This window comes from Centruroides vittatus, unplaced genomic scaffold (genome assembly GCF_030686945.1).
Source record: "Centruroides vittatus isolate TY-2023 unplaced genomic scaffold, ASM3068694v2 contig_767, whole genome shotgun sequence".
Lineage (NCBI taxonomy): Eukaryota > Metazoa > Arthropoda > Arachnida > Scorpiones > Buthidae > Centruroides > Centruroides vittatus.
This window is the reverse complement of record NW_027122496.1, coordinates 477,688-495,015: the sequence shown is the minus strand read 5'-3', so window position 1 is coordinate 495,015 and position 17,328 is coordinate 477,688. Positions and strand designations below refer to the sequence as shown.

At 30.7% G+C, this 17,328-nt stretch overlaps 3 protein-coding genes across 4 annotated transcripts in view; 1 reads left to right on the top strand and 2 right to left on the bottom strand.

Annotated features, from left to right (window-relative positions):
- LOC136981569 (uncharacterized) overlaps positions 1 to 17,328 on the top strand; it is a 451,600-nt gene that overhangs the window by 80,193 nt on the left and 354,079 nt on the right. The window lies entirely within an intron of this gene.
- Positions 1,980 to 6,707, bottom strand: LOC136981519 (solute carrier family 35 member G1-like). 2 transcript variants are annotated; one of them, XM_067277824.1, is made up of 2 exons: positions 6,682 to 6,707; positions 1,980 to 4,040 (listed from the first exon to the last, which is right to left on the bottom strand). In XM_067277824.1, exon 2 carries the CDS (start codon positions 4,011 to 4,013, stop codon positions 2,994 to 2,996), a length of 1,020 nt encoding a protein of 339 aa, XP_067133925.1. In that variant the 5' UTR covers positions 4,014 to 4,040; positions 6,682 to 6,707; the 3' UTR covers positions 1,980 to 2,993. The 2 variants fall into 2 exon arrangements, with proteins under 2 accessions (XP_067133925.1, XP_067133924.1); XM_067277823.1 differs by lacking the exon at positions 6,682 to 6,707 and adding an exon at positions 5,979 to 6,146.
- On the bottom strand, positions 10,758 to 13,119 carry LOC136981564 (acid-sensing ion channel 1A-like). The gene is made up of 12 exons (XM_067277885.1): positions 12,941 to 13,119; positions 12,751 to 12,871; positions 12,518 to 12,648; positions 12,317 to 12,429; positions 12,061 to 12,248; positions 11,891 to 11,989; positions 11,709 to 11,808; positions 11,520 to 11,586; positions 11,255 to 11,303; positions 11,151 to 11,191; positions 11,013 to 11,085; positions 10,758 to 10,946 (listed from the first exon to the last, which is right to left on the bottom strand). Exons 1-12 carry the CDS (start codon positions 13,117 to 13,119, stop codon positions 10,758 to 10,760), a joined length of 1,350 nt encoding a protein of 449 aa, XP_067133986.1.

The following is a 17,328-nucleotide window of genomic DNA, read 5'->3' as shown; positions in this document are numbered from 1 at the left end:
GCAAAATTCGGAAGCAATTTCCGAATTCGGAAAGTAGTTGGATAATTCTTCGGGAAAAACGAAGAAAATTATAAATACGAATAAGAGATAAATCTGAACGATCAAAATTTTGATCCATAAGCCGTCGTCTCTGGCATTTATGAATATTCCAAAAACACGCAGAATGTTCAAATACGGATACAGCGCTTGATAAAAGAAATATTCCATTATCTTATTCTGACCTTGCAACTGGCTAGTGAATAATGTGAAAGTCAAATTTCTTGTTTTGTTGGGGTTTCAATGTTCACTGTTCGTGTTCGAGATAAAGAGGAAGGATGTAAAATTCTATTCCACTTCGTATCGTCGGGTTATATTTCAAGAGCACCTCTCACTCAATGTTCCTATCGCTCTACGTCGTAAATTTCAAGCCCTTGCGCCATAAAACCCCGTATCGATCAAATCTAATTAATTTCAAAGAGAATTGTTATTACGAATCTTAATTAGTTTCACGATAGGAACGGTTGTTGATGCACTTTCGTTTATTGAAATATTTTCTGGTCTGATGAATATGCAATGTATTGTATAATTCCTTATTATGGACTGCGAGTAATTGCTTACTGTTCGAATTTTTAATTAAATTCACAAACTCTCGTGTTTGCAAAGCGTTGCGATATTGAACATATGAAATTTATAATCAGAAAAATCCAATAATTTATTAAATTAATTAGTAAAGCAGCCTAATATTTATTTCTATGGCTGTTATATAGCAGAGGAAATATATGGCACTTAATTAATAATCCATGCTGTTAAATTTTGGTGGTGAAGAATAGAAAGTCATAGATAATCATTGAAGACATAAATGAGTTAATGGAAATAATTAACTCGAAAGTGATTTTTGAAATCTTATTAAATAGAAGCGATTCTGGTGGCCAGTACATATAGATTAAAAATTGTAGTGAACTTGAAATAAGTGATAATTATTAAAAAGTACCATATCAAGAAACAATACAGATTGATCATCATACTGAAGAACATTTACAATTTTTGCTCACAAATACCAATTAACTGTTCTCCAGTATGATGGTCATTCTGTAGTGCTTCTTCATATGTTTCAAAGTGATGATTTCTCACATGATTTTTTACATTTGTGATGGTTTTCTTTCTTGCTAGGTAGCTGGTCATCAAGACATAAAGCTCAGTAGTCACTTAAAGAATTTTTAAAGATGAAAACAGCATATCCTACTGAGAATTCAAAAGTGTTAAAGAATACTAAAAAGCATTGCAACACGTGTTCAACATACATAGAAAAAAAAGAAAAAGTTATATATAATTGTGGGTAGCCGAAGGTAGGACGAAGTCGTACTTCTTTTTGTCGACAACAGGTTGGTTAAACCTGCCCACTTGTCAGAGAATGGCTGGTTTACGTTCTATAATTCCGAAGGGTCGGGATTCTTTTTGTCAGAAGTGGAGGAGGAGAGAGGTGTCGACGGTAAGGCGTAGGCAATAAACGAGCAAAGGACACCGTCAACAAGCAGGCTGCGTGGAGTTTTTCGTGTTTTCTTCTCGTGTCTAACATCTAAATAGTAGCCATACAATGCCTTGCCAGAAGACACCTCTTTTGGCAGATTGTCTAAGTGTTTGTAGCCAGATCTCGTAAAACTAAACCATGCCCATCATGATTCAGTCAGGCCCACAATGAGGGAGCCGACTGCTGAGGATAGAATCTTGACATATACGAGACAGACCACACCTCAAAAAATTTCTAGGGTTGTTTCCTCCTCTGATTCGATTCAGTCTCTCAGAACTGTAGGGTAACACCGCAACCGTCTTGACCGGCACTGATGAGAAATCAACTAAGATATACGATACGTATTACAACAAATAAAGGAAAGTTGATAATGGGCAAATAATTATCAACTGTATTGATGATCTACACGTTCTGAATCGTCATTTTGTAAATTAAGCGAGTCACTTTTATTTCGGAAATAAAACATAAAACATTTATTAATTTTTATCTTTAATGTTCTTTATTAATTAATATTCTATTAATGTTTCCGTTCACTGATTTTATTGTAAGTGATTCAGTGTAATCAATTAGAATCTTCAAAAACAATTAAAAACATTCGTTCTTATTGCTTACATTTACTATATGAACGTTACTTTTTAAACTGACTTATATATAATTTCGAATACAGTATGCTAAAGCATATACAGTGCATATAGGGCGATTCAAAAATCTTACAAAACGGCTATTGATATGATTGATGAAAAGACAATGCAACACGTGAGCTATTTGCCAATGGGATATATCTATGGAATGCTGGGCCCTATTTAGATGCTAGACAAGTAAAGAAAACCCGAAAAACTCTTCTTGGCCAGTTCGTTGGTGAAGCGCAAATCCGCAACCATCTGCAAGTGTTCAGTGGTTTCTTTCCACGTACCTAACACCTAGAGGGAAGTTTATTGTAAGAATCCTCCCTGGAGGCACTTCCCCTTGGCAGACCATTTGTGTTGCATTGCCTTATATCATGAATCTAATCGAATTTTTTTTTTCAGTGAAATGATGCAGCAAGGAAAGAATGTCTCTTTCCTTGTTGCATCATTTCTTTGGACATTGATTTAGGAGCGACTTTAATTGACTTATATGGGCCCACCAGTGGTCGAGCGGTTCCGTTTCCTTGGAGTTCGGTCGTAGGCCAGGACAAGGCTGGCCACGTCTATAATTTAATATGCCACATTTAAGTTATAGTTTTATACTTTATTACCATATGCACTTTCATATTGCATCTCACATGTTTGAGAGGACTTTGCAGTGTCCCCTATATTCTGCAGGCTATATCATCATATTTACTCTACATGCAGGATTTATATGGTTTATTGATGGAAGTGATTTAGTTAGTTTAAAGGGACCACATAAATAAATCTAGGAAGAAAATATTTATATTTTTATCTCATATTACTAATTAAATAATTAATCATTTTTATATATTCAAAGCATTTTAACATGTAATATTTTATTTAATGAAGAACGATGGCACTTTCTTCCTAATTGCAGAGTCTTTAGGAAGACCATTCAACCATTGCCTCATGGTCATTAGAAGAACCGAAATGAAAACAATAAATGCTCCCGACAGACTGTACGCATCTGGAATATCATTAAATATCGATATTTGACATATAAAAGAGAGGAAGACTTCACTCGATGATCTGACAATGGAAACGGGAGCGGCATATTCTGACTGTAATGCCAATGTAAATAGGCATTGAGCAATGGTGCTTAAAACCCCCAACAAGACAACCAACCATTGATCCAATCCGCATTTTGGCAATTTGAAGCCACTGATCGCTACCGTAATAATTGAAGTCTCGATTGTAGCCACACAACCGAAACTAAATGTCACAACAGAATAGTGAACTTCTTTAATCTTACGAACTAACACATAAACCCCAGCATTTAAAAATATGCAGCCGAAGGCTGAAAGTATACCCAAGGTATAATATTCGTCAAAGACGAAGACACGATTCACAATTATCAAAGGAACTTTGGTTATCAGTAACATTCCTGAAGATGTTAATAATAAAATTAAAATATAAAACATAGTGAATGGTTCCTTTAATAGTATCTTAGCCAGAATACCCACAAAAACTGGAGTGCTGAAAATAATGACCGAAGCATCAGCTAAAGGCATAAAACGGTATGCCATAAATGTCAGAAACAAACCAGAAGCTCCTACTATACCTCTTAGCAATAAATAAAAACGCAATTTCCTTGGTCCTAATGGTTTCTGATTGAAATAAATGATCATTGGGAGGCTGAAAATGAATATGGCTAAAAATCTCATGGTGGCTAATTGACCAGGATGGATTTCTTTAACATATTTTACAATGACGGCTGACAGGGTGAAGAAAAGACTGGAGATGCAAGAATAGATGAGTCCCTTGTAAATATTATAATTTTTAAAGAAATTTCGTTTATTTCTCTGCACGGGATTCTTACTGTGGGAGTTGAGGATTGGTTCCTGAATTTCTAACATTTCTTGAACCGATTGTCTTTGTTCTTCCTACAAGTAAATGGAATTAATCAGTATACATTATTTAGCATCATCAAAAGCAATAATTTAATATAAAGCAGAATGCTATTTACTATAAAGATAAGTACACGTAAATTTACCTTATTAAATTTTTACATTGTTTATTGACTTCTCTTCTATGGGTAAAGTAATACAGATCATTTTTGATAAGTGTATACACTAACATGCCCACATACATCAGATGAATATTAACACAAATTCATTTTCAACGAGTGGGAGGAAAACTTTGCATTCGATTAAATGGCACTGACACATTATCATTATCGTATTCCGACAGTGTATTAAGGCGTATTCCTTGCCTATTATAATAATTAATTGGCACATACAGCGTCTTTAAAAGTACCAAGTAGCACCTTGTATATCAACATTGCAAAGCCACACTCATCAGACACGAATTGTTAAGTGGCCTTCTCCATTTATTTATTTAACTTTTATTGTTGCAACACAGGAACAGTTTTATTTAAAAAATTATTTATAACTTTTGATTTCCTGTCAGTTAAAAATATTATTAACTCCGTCAAGCATGAAGTAAATGAAGTCACTAAGTCACTTCAACGTACGTGCAATCACCGATAAAACGTTTATTGTATAGCTTATACTTCCATAAAATAAATAGCCTATACTTTCCGTTAGAACACGAAACAAATATAACCAAAATTTCATCTGAATTGGACAAAAATTGCACGAGTTATATAAGGAATTGACACATAGACGCCGGCCTTTATATTCGAAAATATTGTTTATATAAAGAATTATTATACCAGTTAGAAATTACAACACAAGTTTGTAGCCACACAACCGAAACTAAATGTGGGGAGCGTCAAGGATACAGCTTAACTTGACATATAAATATAACTAATTATTTAATAAAGATTTTATATAGTTATGTATTTTAATAAAATAATTATCTTATCAATTATTAATTGTTATAAGTAATGCAAAATCTCTTTTATCGATTTTATTCATAGGTTTTTGTGGCTTTTCGAGAGAAGCGAGTGTCTTGGCCAGTGATCTCCAAACTTCTTTGATCGCGTACCCCTAAGACGAAAATAATTATAAGTTGTACCCCTATAATATAGTATAATATAATGTAATATATTATGTTATATTATAGAGGTAAAACTTATATTATATATGACATTATATTAGGAAAACTTGGCATACACCCAAGTATTACTTTGACGACCCCACTTCAGAGACCAATTCGCAGATTTCATTATAGGTCTCTGTTACAGTTGTGACTGGCTAGACATCATATCAGCTCTAACTTCCGTTAAGTCTTTAGAACAATTAAAAACATTTCATATGAATTATTTTTAAATTTATCCTCATACATTTAGTTTCTTTAAATGATCACTAATTTTAAATATAGTAATTATAAAAATAAAAAATAAACATACAGTCGAATCTCCAACAAAGGCCACCTCTAAACGGTCGACATTTTTTTTAGGAACGTCGAACAAAATGTGTACAGAATAACCCCCAAACAACGGCCATCTTTTACGTTTCCTTCGGGGGCCATTGTTACAGGTTTCGGTGTATGTTTGCTTTAACAGTAATATTAATTAAAATCTTTTAAGTCTAAGTCTAGCCCATATACGAATATATTAATATAAGGTTAAGTACCTGTAACTACTGTATGATATAATGTCTTTAAACTCGAGATAATGCTTATATCTATGCAGACATGTTAGAGATAAGAGAAGCTATAATTCGCGATAAATATAAATTAAAATTATATGTAAAGTTATATACGTCATCACGTCTATACTATCCTTTGTTACATAAGTTTAATTCTTCCTCATTTACTTCGTGTTAGGATGTGGAAACAGTAAAAACCACTCATTAACCAATAGCTTTAATTAATTATATCTAACTTAATAAAAGGTAATTAAATAAATAACTTACCATTTTCTTAACAGTAACCAAAAGCTGTTCTTTCTAAAGGTTAAATGCATGTATAATTTCCTGTCCTTGAATGTTATGTACTGTACTGTACAACAATACTAAATGGGGTCGATATGTAAGTGCGTTCTGTATGAAACGCGAACCTCTCTACGTCTGACTCATTGTTAAAGATGATTCGACATACAATTACAATCGTAATGTATAAAATGTTAACAGCGTGCCATGATAAGAAAGCTGTGTTTCTGTTCGTAGGCGAGTGGTGGCGGAAGAGACCAGCTAACCGCTATAATTGCATTATGTAATAAGATACATAATGCAATTATAATAAAATATTAATTTTAATTAATTCAAACTACGTTAAAATATGAACATTTATATTTTAGAAAATACGAGGGAAGAGGCGCTTCCACCTCTTCCAAGGACGGCACGCCACTGTAGAATGTATACAATAATGTATATAAAAATATAAAATCTATCTATCTTTATATTAGAAAATTTTCATTAAAAAATAAAGTAAATTATAATTTTTGTTTTTAACATTTTCCGGCTTTTGGGCATAAAGAAAGTTTTCTTTCACGAATACTTACAATTGTCCAGTGTTTATAAACCATTAAATACTGGTAGTTGGGCCAACAATGAATGAAAAATCTTATGATGTTGTATTAAGAAGTTTAATCAGAAGCTAGCAGAAATATCAGAATACCCGCTACGGGATATCCGGGTTCGTATTCCTGTCAGCTGAAAAATTTTCACGAGTGGGTTGACCCCAGTCGTCATCAGCAGGCTATCCTCACTACGAACCAAGTCGAATTCGTGATGGGCATTACAGGATGGAAAGAGTAAAATAGATTTCAATTAGCAACCCTCAACCAACACAAACAAATGGCTTATAACTCTGACGTACGATCTGAACGAAAAAGTAAGCTTGAACTAATCTTGTTTAAAGAAAAACTTCTTTATTTGCACCTGTATATAATACTTTCCTGTATTTTGGATCTTTTCCTCCCTCATTAACAAATGTTTATCAAGAAAGTATTGTATACTTGTACAAATAAAGAAAGTTTTTTTTTAATCTCAGACGTTACATCAGTGTAATAAGTCTTGCTAATAAATTATAGTGACAGTAGTCTAATATTAACAAGTAACATTTAATAAAAAAGGACAAGAAACATTAATTAATAGGAAGAATTAAGACTCATTCAGTAGTAACACAAAATTAAAAGATTTATAGACAATAAAAAAATTACAAACTAAGATAATGCTCGATATTTATCATAATAATTTGGTACTGACCTTTTCTACTTTTGTAAATAATTTGGGGCCGAATAATAAGATTTTTCTGGGCCCCCGCAAAAAATATAAGGCCCTGCGATTGTAGTCGGGAACCAGTGCGCAACAATAAACTAGTGCCACCAGGAAGATTAGTACATAAATAAATAATTAAATTTCATTTTTTTATTTACTAATCTTATTTTTTCTTCATAAATTTGTGTTATTTTTTTTGTACACGAATTCATAGATACACTTTTAATACACAAAGTTTCCATAGCTACAAACATTCCTATTTACTTCTATTGATTACGAACCCACTTTTCAATCTCTATCTTTCTGACAATTATACGGTATATTTAATTAACTTTAATAAGTGTAGTAATAAAACGATCGAAAATATTATTTACATCGAACAAACACTTAAAAATATTAGAACAAACACTTAATTTTATTGTTATATTTACAATACCCCACATTTATTAAACGAGCCGTGGTAAAGCCAAACATTATTTCCCATATCTTAGTGTTATAAGACGAGATTAAGTTACAGGAAGTCGTTTTAATCTTCGTAATAATATACAGGTAAAGATGAATTAACAAAATTACGGTAGTTAAATATGTAATTTTAGTTAAAATGGGAAATTAATACCATACGTAAAAAGAGAAATGAAAATATGGAGGTTGTAGCGAAAGTCAGAGTTCATAAGCGAAGGTGTACTGTATTTTTTATATACTTACAAGCATAATTATACTGTTACTTTTTTATACTCTTATATTACTCACAATTTATTCTTAAATTCTTTCCCTCGTCACGCATATTGTATTTTTATTATAGTTGTTCAATAATGCGTTCAAGGACGGGATGATACACGTGTATTCAACTATTAAGTCTTTCAAAGCTATTAGACATGGTAAGACAATTTTGTGCTCTTTCCTTATGAAATATTACTCTAAATGTTTTTATAATACATAAAAAAACAGTGAAATATCAACAATGTAATTAGAATTTATATAAATAATATGACTTAGTAGTGTTTTTAGGTATGTAGCGTTAAAGTATGTCGAAAGTTAAATTATTATTTACTCTTAAAGTTGCATTTAGAATGCAAAATATCTCTTTAGAGGAGCATTGAATAGGAACATTTTAATTATGAACAATCCCTTAATCTTATTTTTTAGAAAACTGCCTGTGTTTATTGTAAAGACTTTTCTTTGCTCCTCAATACATAAATTAGTTTTTAATACGAACATTTTTCCTGTTAGTCAATGAATTGCCATGATTATTAAACCAGTAGATTTCCCGAAATTATTATGGATTAAATCAAATTAGATAGAGAGAATAAGGTTACGCAACAAGTGGGAGATCTATCAAGGGTGACTTTCTATAGGAAACTGGTATCTATTTAGATGTTATACACGTGAAAACTACACGTGGTCAAGCGCGAACTCGCAAATTTTAATCACTTGGCCTTTTGTGGGTCTGTTTTCTGTTTTATAATTGATTTAAAATTAATTTTTATTTTATAACAAGTTATTATAAGTTTTAAGTTAAAAGAGTATTTTAAAATATTTAAATTAATGTTTTTTTTTCTGTAAAGGCTAGCACGTCACGATCAGTCAGTGAAGAAATCGAGTTGCACGAATCGATGCTCAGTTCTCATGACGAAAACAATTACTTAAATCAGAAAAGTAATGGAAGAAATAACTTCGTGATTTACAAAGGTGTGATCTATACATGTGCATCGAGTATTTTCACGTGTTTTTCATCTGTTATTGTGAAATACACCAAGGAAATGAATCCTAGTGAATTGTCTGCTATAAAATTTTTATCAACATTGATTTTCAGTCTTCCATTGATAATTTATTTCAAACAGAAACTGTTAGGACCAAGAAAAGTACGTTTGTATCTTTTGATAGGCGGTATAATAGGAGCTCCTCAGTTAGTTTTGGTGTTTATGGCATTGCAGTTTATGCCTCTGGCCGAAGCTTCAGTCATTCTCGCCAGCACTCCAGTTTTCGTAGGCATTTTGGCTAAGATCCTACTAAAAGAATCATCTGGCAATTTTTATATAATAGCATTAATATTAAGTATTTTGGGGATTTTACTGATTACTAAAGTTCCTCTGCTCGTGACAAATCGAGGTTTTGATTTTGGTGAAAATTATGTTTTAGGAATATTCTCAGCATTGGGTTCTACATTAATGAATGCTGGAATGTTTATCTTAGTTCGAAAGATTAAAGAAGTTCATCATTCAGTGGTGATGTTCAACGTCAGTTGGGTCTCAATGATACTAAGTTTGATACTTTCCTATTTATTAAGTGGTTTCACAATGCCACAATGTGGAGTAAATCAGTGGTTAGTGGTCTTACTAGGAGTTTTCAGCTTCGTGGCGCAGTGCCTAGTTACTTTGGCATTGCAGATCGAGAATGCAGCTCTTGTTTCTATTCTAAGGTCATGTACCAGTATATTTCTTTCTTTTATTTTGCAAATAATTATTTTTTATGATATTCCAGATGCATGCAGCTTATCTGGCGCATTCATAATTTTATTTTCAATTATACTAGTCATTGCGAATCAATGGTTGAAAGAGCTACCTGATAATTCCGAAATAAAGAAGAAATTGCCGTCCTTCTTTATTAGATAACGCACCAGTTATGAATAAAGTAAAATTTCTCTTCGTAATATTATGGTCATGGCTTATGTAAACGAGACATAAATAAGTTATTTAATGATGTTAATTAACAATAAAATATTTTCAATGTTAATTTGACAATGCAATTTTTAACATGCTGGGTTTTTTTTTCTATATTCAATGAATTTTGTCATGGCACTATGAAGAAATTCTTCTACACTTCGTCTGTTAACAGGGTTGGGAAGTTCATGGCTCTAAAAACTACTAAAGTAGTGGTTTAATGGGATCTAACAACATATCACATTCTCTTCTCATCGTGCGGCATTCTCATTGAAAAATCGCCCGTGAACCCATGGGCAATCTTTCAATGAGAATGCCGCGTGGCAGGACTTTTCGAGGGAAAATGATCAATATTTAGGTGTTACACACATGAAAAAAAACCTGAAACTCCACGTTAATGAGACTCAAAACCACATCAATTACCAGTGTTTAGTAGTTTTATCCACACCGCCACTGGTGAGCCATGAATAGGCACAGAGAATATTTTAAAAATTCAAGAGATGAAGACAATGGAAAAAATTAGGCTAAGATTAGTGCTATATTAAGAGATTTATCGGTATATTTCTTTAACTTAAAACTGGTATTAATACAACTCTTCAATATTGAAGATTTTGACACGTTAAAGATTAAAAATCATTAGAGAAAATTTAATTTATTATTAGTTTGCAAATAGGCATCATTCTAAATAGCATTGTGCAAGCATTTATTCATAAAATTCTATTATATTCCCGCAGAAAAATATACGATGTAATTTAATTTCATTTACATAAATTAAAAAGACAATTAACAGATGTTTTTGATTTGTCATTAGATATTAAAATTTGTAATCTTTAGGATACATAACTGAAACTCTTGTTTGATGTTTCATTAATTTCATTGAGTTCTTACGTTTAAAATATTTTCCAGCTACAAAGAAATGTTTCACCACTTCACTAATTGTAACTAAAGAAAATCCCAGCCACATTCCCAAGAATCCACCAACGTAACTAAATAATTCGATCTTCTGAAAAGAATATTTCAACAATTAATTATTTTCCCAACTTTTTGACTTAATTTCATAGATTTTTACCTCATATTTCGGCTTATGATTAAATACAATAACTTCTTCTTGCTTCAGCGTAACGGTAACGTATGAGAACTTGCTGTAAATTAGGTAACTTTCAGATTTAGTTATACAATACACGTGTGTATATATATGAATACTTACTGTAAGCCTTTAAGAGCTGGATCGGTCACAAAGTACTTCACCTAAAAAATTATTTTTAAGTATGGTTTACGTTGATAACTTCAAAATCACAAAATAGTACTTACAACAGGAAGTAATGGCATCTTTTTAACTTCATAATCATACTTTATAATTCTGAAAAGTTAAATTTCTCTCATTAAGATTGGTTGCTTCTTCAACAAAAGAAACAATTACATTCAATGAGATCAACTAACGTGAGTCAGGGAAGGAACTACCCATAAATAAATTGTGGCACTCTGGAACGACTTTGAACACTGATCTCCCCAACGGTAAGTTGCTTTATCAGCGGCCGAACTACATATATGAAAAGAAATTCGAAAATTCACTAACCTGCAATCCTTTTTGCATGCCTTCAAGCATTCTGTAACGTCAAATTCTTCGATACAGCCATAAGAGCCTGAAAACACAGGGTTGTTATTAAATTTATCTATTTGAATAATCAAAAATATCCTAAAAGACCAGGCCATACGATTTTACACTATCAAAAAAAAAAAAAAAACCATATATTTTAATACTTACTGAAATTACAGTATTGTGTGTCGTGAACATACTTCATGTCGGTTGGGACACATTTACACTTTTTAATATACACATCAACGTAACATTTCTCCATGCAAATCTATACGTAAACGTTTTTAAGTTTTAATTACATATATAGTTTATGAAAAAAAATTGTTCGCTAATATTACTGAAAATCATACACTTCTGCTCCAAGGTGTAGTTCCTTTCTTCTCCAAATAGTCTTTTGTATAATTAAAGCAATTAGTGTTATACGGATATGGTAAAAGATGAATTTCAGACTGAAAGAGAATGCGAAATTTATGTACAAAATATTAATTTTATATAACAAATCATTAAAAAAAGTACTTACTACACTCATCAAAATTTGATAATTATATCCAGGAAACAAACTAATGCCAGTTCTGAAAGGGTCCACTAATTCATCAGCTGGATGAATGTCGAATTGTGTGGCAATTTGACGTTCGGGAACCATATATTCTTCTGGATCAAATGAGATGAAATAATTCATCTTGGAATATCGATTCTTCACGTTCCTTCCTGGCATAATTTGGTTTTTCAGTAAGATTTGAGTTTCACGTACAAATTGAACTTGTTAATTAATTTACCTTGAAGAACAGGAATCATTTCTGGTTCTGTTAAATTCTGCCAAATTCTGCTATTGCTAGTATAACAATTTCTCGGGCCTTCGAAAGACACTCCGTATTGATAACGAAGTTTCCTGATAAAGAGAAGAGAAGAAGAGACTTTCCCTCTTTGATTCTCGAATATAATGATTTTATTTGAAAAAAAGTTAAATGAAATCTCACTTGCAAGAAGTTTTACTCTTCCAAGAATAATCACAATCACTAATGATAGATTTTTGATGTCCAAATTCTTTCATTATCTCCCTAGAAGCTTCGTGTTCCATTTTTTCGTATTCGGCTATTCTCTTCGGTAGCTTAAAATGGATGAAAATTTTTAAGCTCTTTTAGCAAACTACTCATTGCTTAAATGATAAATATTTATATCAGTACACTTAAAAACTTATAACAGAACTTACGTGCAAATTTTGTGAAGCCCCATACTTGCACATAGATGGATACGTAGAGCACACATTAATAATGGTATCGTTTCCATTGCATCTATCGGGAAACTTTTCACAATATTTTGATTTTCGTATACTAAAAAAATAAATTTAAGAGTTTTTACATGGCGTATAACAATTTTTCAGTTTAGAAACAATATTTTACCCGTTCCAACTACAAAAAGTAAATGCTGGCATCTCGATAGATTCCGGATGAAAAATCTCTACATCTACCACAGTTTCGAATGCTAAATATAATTCTAGAAAGGACCAAGCTTGGTATAAGAATCCTCCAAGGCAACATAATACCCAAAGCACCTTCAGTTTGTTAACCTGGGGAAGCATCGTTGCTGAAGTTAAACTAATGATTTTTTCTTTCATTGTTCTATTATATGATACAGAAAGCCAATTAATGAAAGTAATTACTCGATATTTTATGCACTAAAACTCGTTATTTATTAACAAGTTATGTAGATATCTTTTAGCGACAATTTACAATCCATTAAAACGTTTTTCTCTCCATTAAAAAAATCATTAACGGAATATTTTAGCTTCATTTGTTAATTATATTATTTATTCTTCATTATACATTTCCATCGACCTTAAAGTTTTGTTTACAGTAAGCGCTATTTTCTATATTATGATAAATTGATAAAAGGTATTATAGTAAACCCCGTTTTAACGTCTTCTGATATAATATCGACCTCGATTAAGGCCGGAACGGGTGTCGTAAATTGAGTATAATACAGTATAATAAACACAACCTTAACCTTCTTTCTGTGAGCATACTTAGATACGTGATTTAGAGACCGAAAACTATACTTTGTTATTTCATATAAGGAGCAAGACACTTAATTATATATAAATAAATATTTAAAAGCACTAAAAGTAGCCTACAATAGCCTTCAACGGCCATATTTTATGTTCCGATCAGTGGCCATTATTCACAGGATTTCGGCAGCTGTGTCTCTTCCTCCGTGAGTGACACAGCTTCCGAAAAATTGCCTCTCGAGTGAAATGAGAAAAAAAAAATGGCGGATTGGAGCAACCGTCAACTTTACCAAAAATGGGCATTAGAGTGGCGGAGGAGAAAGAACCCCGAATAAAAGGCAAGAAGAGAGATGACACAGAGTTCGCCTGCGTTAATCTCAAGAAGTATCCTTGACGAACCGACAAAACAAGGCCTTTCTTGACTCGGACCAAGCCTTCCCTCACGAAAGTAAAAATAAACAATAGGGTATATTACATTAAATCTTTATATAGTATTAAAATAAAACAATACTGCGTAATAATAAGAAAATCAATAAAATATTGTATAAGAAAGTATTAAATGAACATTAGAAAAGGTTTAAATCATGCTACAACAAAGAATAAAACAGAAAATAGGCGAGTCATTCTCTAACAATCGATATGAAAACCGGTGTGAATAATATAAAAAGTTTTTCTACAGCTGTAGCTGCAGGTTTCTAGAAAAATTATCATATTACATAACAGGAAGTGTAGGGTTAGAATAGGGTTAAATATCAATTAAATTCTATCGAAAAAGATAATAAAAATGAAAACCAATAAAAGTCTACTGTTCCGCCCAATAGATAAACATCATAATACACGAACATCACCAAAAAATGATTATTTTTTAAAAATACAGAGAATAATAATTGTAATAAATCAACCAGGAAAAGTATTTTTTTATGTCCCTTTCCTCGAAAGAATTTTCTTTTTGCTTTATTTTCCACTAATTTTTATTTAAACCCCAATGTTAAAATTAACTAAACATGTGATCATTTATAATTATAATTAATTGTAAATCAATTAATTATAATTAAGAATGTAATCATTTGTAAATGTTATAATTTAAATAATGATTAATTTTAATTGTAATTAAGTTTGTTCCACTTTCCAATAATATAAAAAAAATCGATTTTTATTTTATAAAATTAATAATAATTTATATCTAATCGTTTTTCTTGCCGAATTTCATTTTTTAAGAATTAATTATTTATTTGAAGCAAAAATAAGTGTCTTGTATTTAAGTACAGTACTTAATTTAAAAGTCTTACTGCTTGCACGATAGATGGCGCGACGCGAAATAGATGATAACACGTGGTCAAGATCGTATTGTTACCTCTACTAGCTCTGCTTATGATCCGTTAAAATCTATTCAGGGAGAATTTAAGGGCATAACCAAACGCCATCTTGTTTTTCCCTCTTGTTTAACGTATAAGAAAAAAGCAAGAAGGCAAAACAAAGAAATAGGACTGTCTGATTCACACAGGCAAAAAAAGAAAAAGGCCAGGCAAACAAATAAAAAACAAGTAAAATTTGAAGATAATACAACCTGTTTCGACAAGAAAAGGCAAGGATAGAAGGCATAACAAGATGTTAATAACATAAGAATGCACGTGCTTCCTTCTGCACGTGATTTATTGTCACTATATATACGTAAATACCCGTGAGAATAAAATACAATTAGCATGTATGAATTAGCCTTTAAATTACTCTTAAGAGCTGGGCCATCGAGAGGTGAGAGCTGGAACAGCTCGTGTTTCTAAAAATTATCCACTTGGCCCCACTGGAGAACACCTCAAAGTATTGATACAAAACATTTTTAGAGTTTACACACAATTTTAAATTCATTGTGTAGCATATAATAACACATAGAGGATAAATACTGTATTGTGTTACAGATAAAATTTATTCTCGAAGTGTTATTCTGTGTTACACAATGTATTAAAAAAGTATTGTTTTATGCTTCGTGTAAAAATGTCAAATTTCAATGTAAAAGTTGCATTTAAAATAGACTTAAATGTTCATTACAATTAATGAATCAAATGAAACTTTAAACGTAATTAAAATTGAAAAGTTCAAATAAATTGAATTAAGTAAATTGAAAATAAAAAATTAATTTAATTTTAGTTCTCCGCTTTAATTACGATTAAAGTTCGAGGTGAGCAAATATTAGGCTAATTGTAATTAATGTCAACTGATATTTAATTATAAAGTTGCTTCTCAATGTAATTATAATTAGTGTTAATTTTTCAAATTACGTTCTTTTATTTTGAATTATTTACGAATTAAACCGTTGGGAAGCAATTGATTTAATTGTAATTTTAATTAAATAACATTACACCACAATTAATAGTATTAATATTAATTACAATTAAACGTAAATATAATTGTAATTAAACATCAATATCACAAAATTTAAATTGCAATTAAAGCTGAGAATTACAATAAAATGAAATGAAATCTATTAAATACAAAACGTAATTTACAAATTAAACAGGATTAACTTTTATTATAATTAATTTTTGTATAAAATATGTACTGTACAGCATTATTTCTTTAAAAAAATGTAAATTGATATAACCGTAATTTCAATTACATTGTATCATCATTAATATTATCAATATTAATTACCATATAATTGTAATTAAACTTTAATATATCATAATTTAAGTCGCAATTAAAGTTGAGAATCGATTACATATAAAATGTAATTTACAAATTAAACACAGTTAACTTTTATTATAATTAATCTTAATGCGAAATAGATATAATAAATTATTTTTAACCTATTTAAAAAAGTGTATGTATATATATTAATAATAATTTAATTACGTTTAAGGGCGGTTATGTTATATATTTATAGAATCGAAAGGTGTGCAATATTCTTATTTTAAAACTAGAAGTTGTGCAACTGGCAGGCTTATTTTTATTAATTTTTTTTCCATAAAAGGTGATTGATTTTTGCATAATAAACAGCTAAATAAAATTAACTGGTAGCTGAACTAAATACTTGTCTTAGTATAGAACATTTATAAGAATAGTTTTGACAAGAATAATTGACTCAACCGTCAAGAAATCAAAACTAGTTTTTTTTTCCTTCTATTTATATCACTTTTAGTAATTTTTCTTAATTATATTTAACTTTTATAACTTGCATGTTTTTTTACCCCATAATTTAATTTTGTTTAGTTTACTCCATTTTGATATTGACATTGATTCAACGGTTCATTGGTTTAAGCTGTTAAATTTTTGTGTTCTCATAGTTTTATGGTGTGGAAATTTAATATTGTGTTGTTTTCTATTATGAATTTTTTATATTTTTACAGTTTGAATCTGCTGTAATTTGATGTTTACGTAGTTATGGGCTATTTAATTCTGTATTTTCATAATTTTACGCTGTTAAATTTTCATATTCTCATAGTTTTAAGCTATTAAAAACTGAATTTTTCATAGTACTAAGATAGTATTTTCATAGGTGTATAATATTTGTGTTTTTATAACTATGAGCTTTACATAGAAAATATATATATATATATATTCTTTTATAATTTTATATAATTATTTCTATTTAAAATTTCGAAACATAGGACCGGATTTACACACAAGGTTCAGTTAAGAGCCTCAAATTACATCAACTATATCATTATTTAGTAGAGGGGATGCTCCTGTTATATGTTATAGTGTAGGACTACAACAATTCTAAATGCAGTCCCTGATCCCAACGTGACGTAAAAAGGTAGGAAGTAAATCAGTCGATCGATGGTT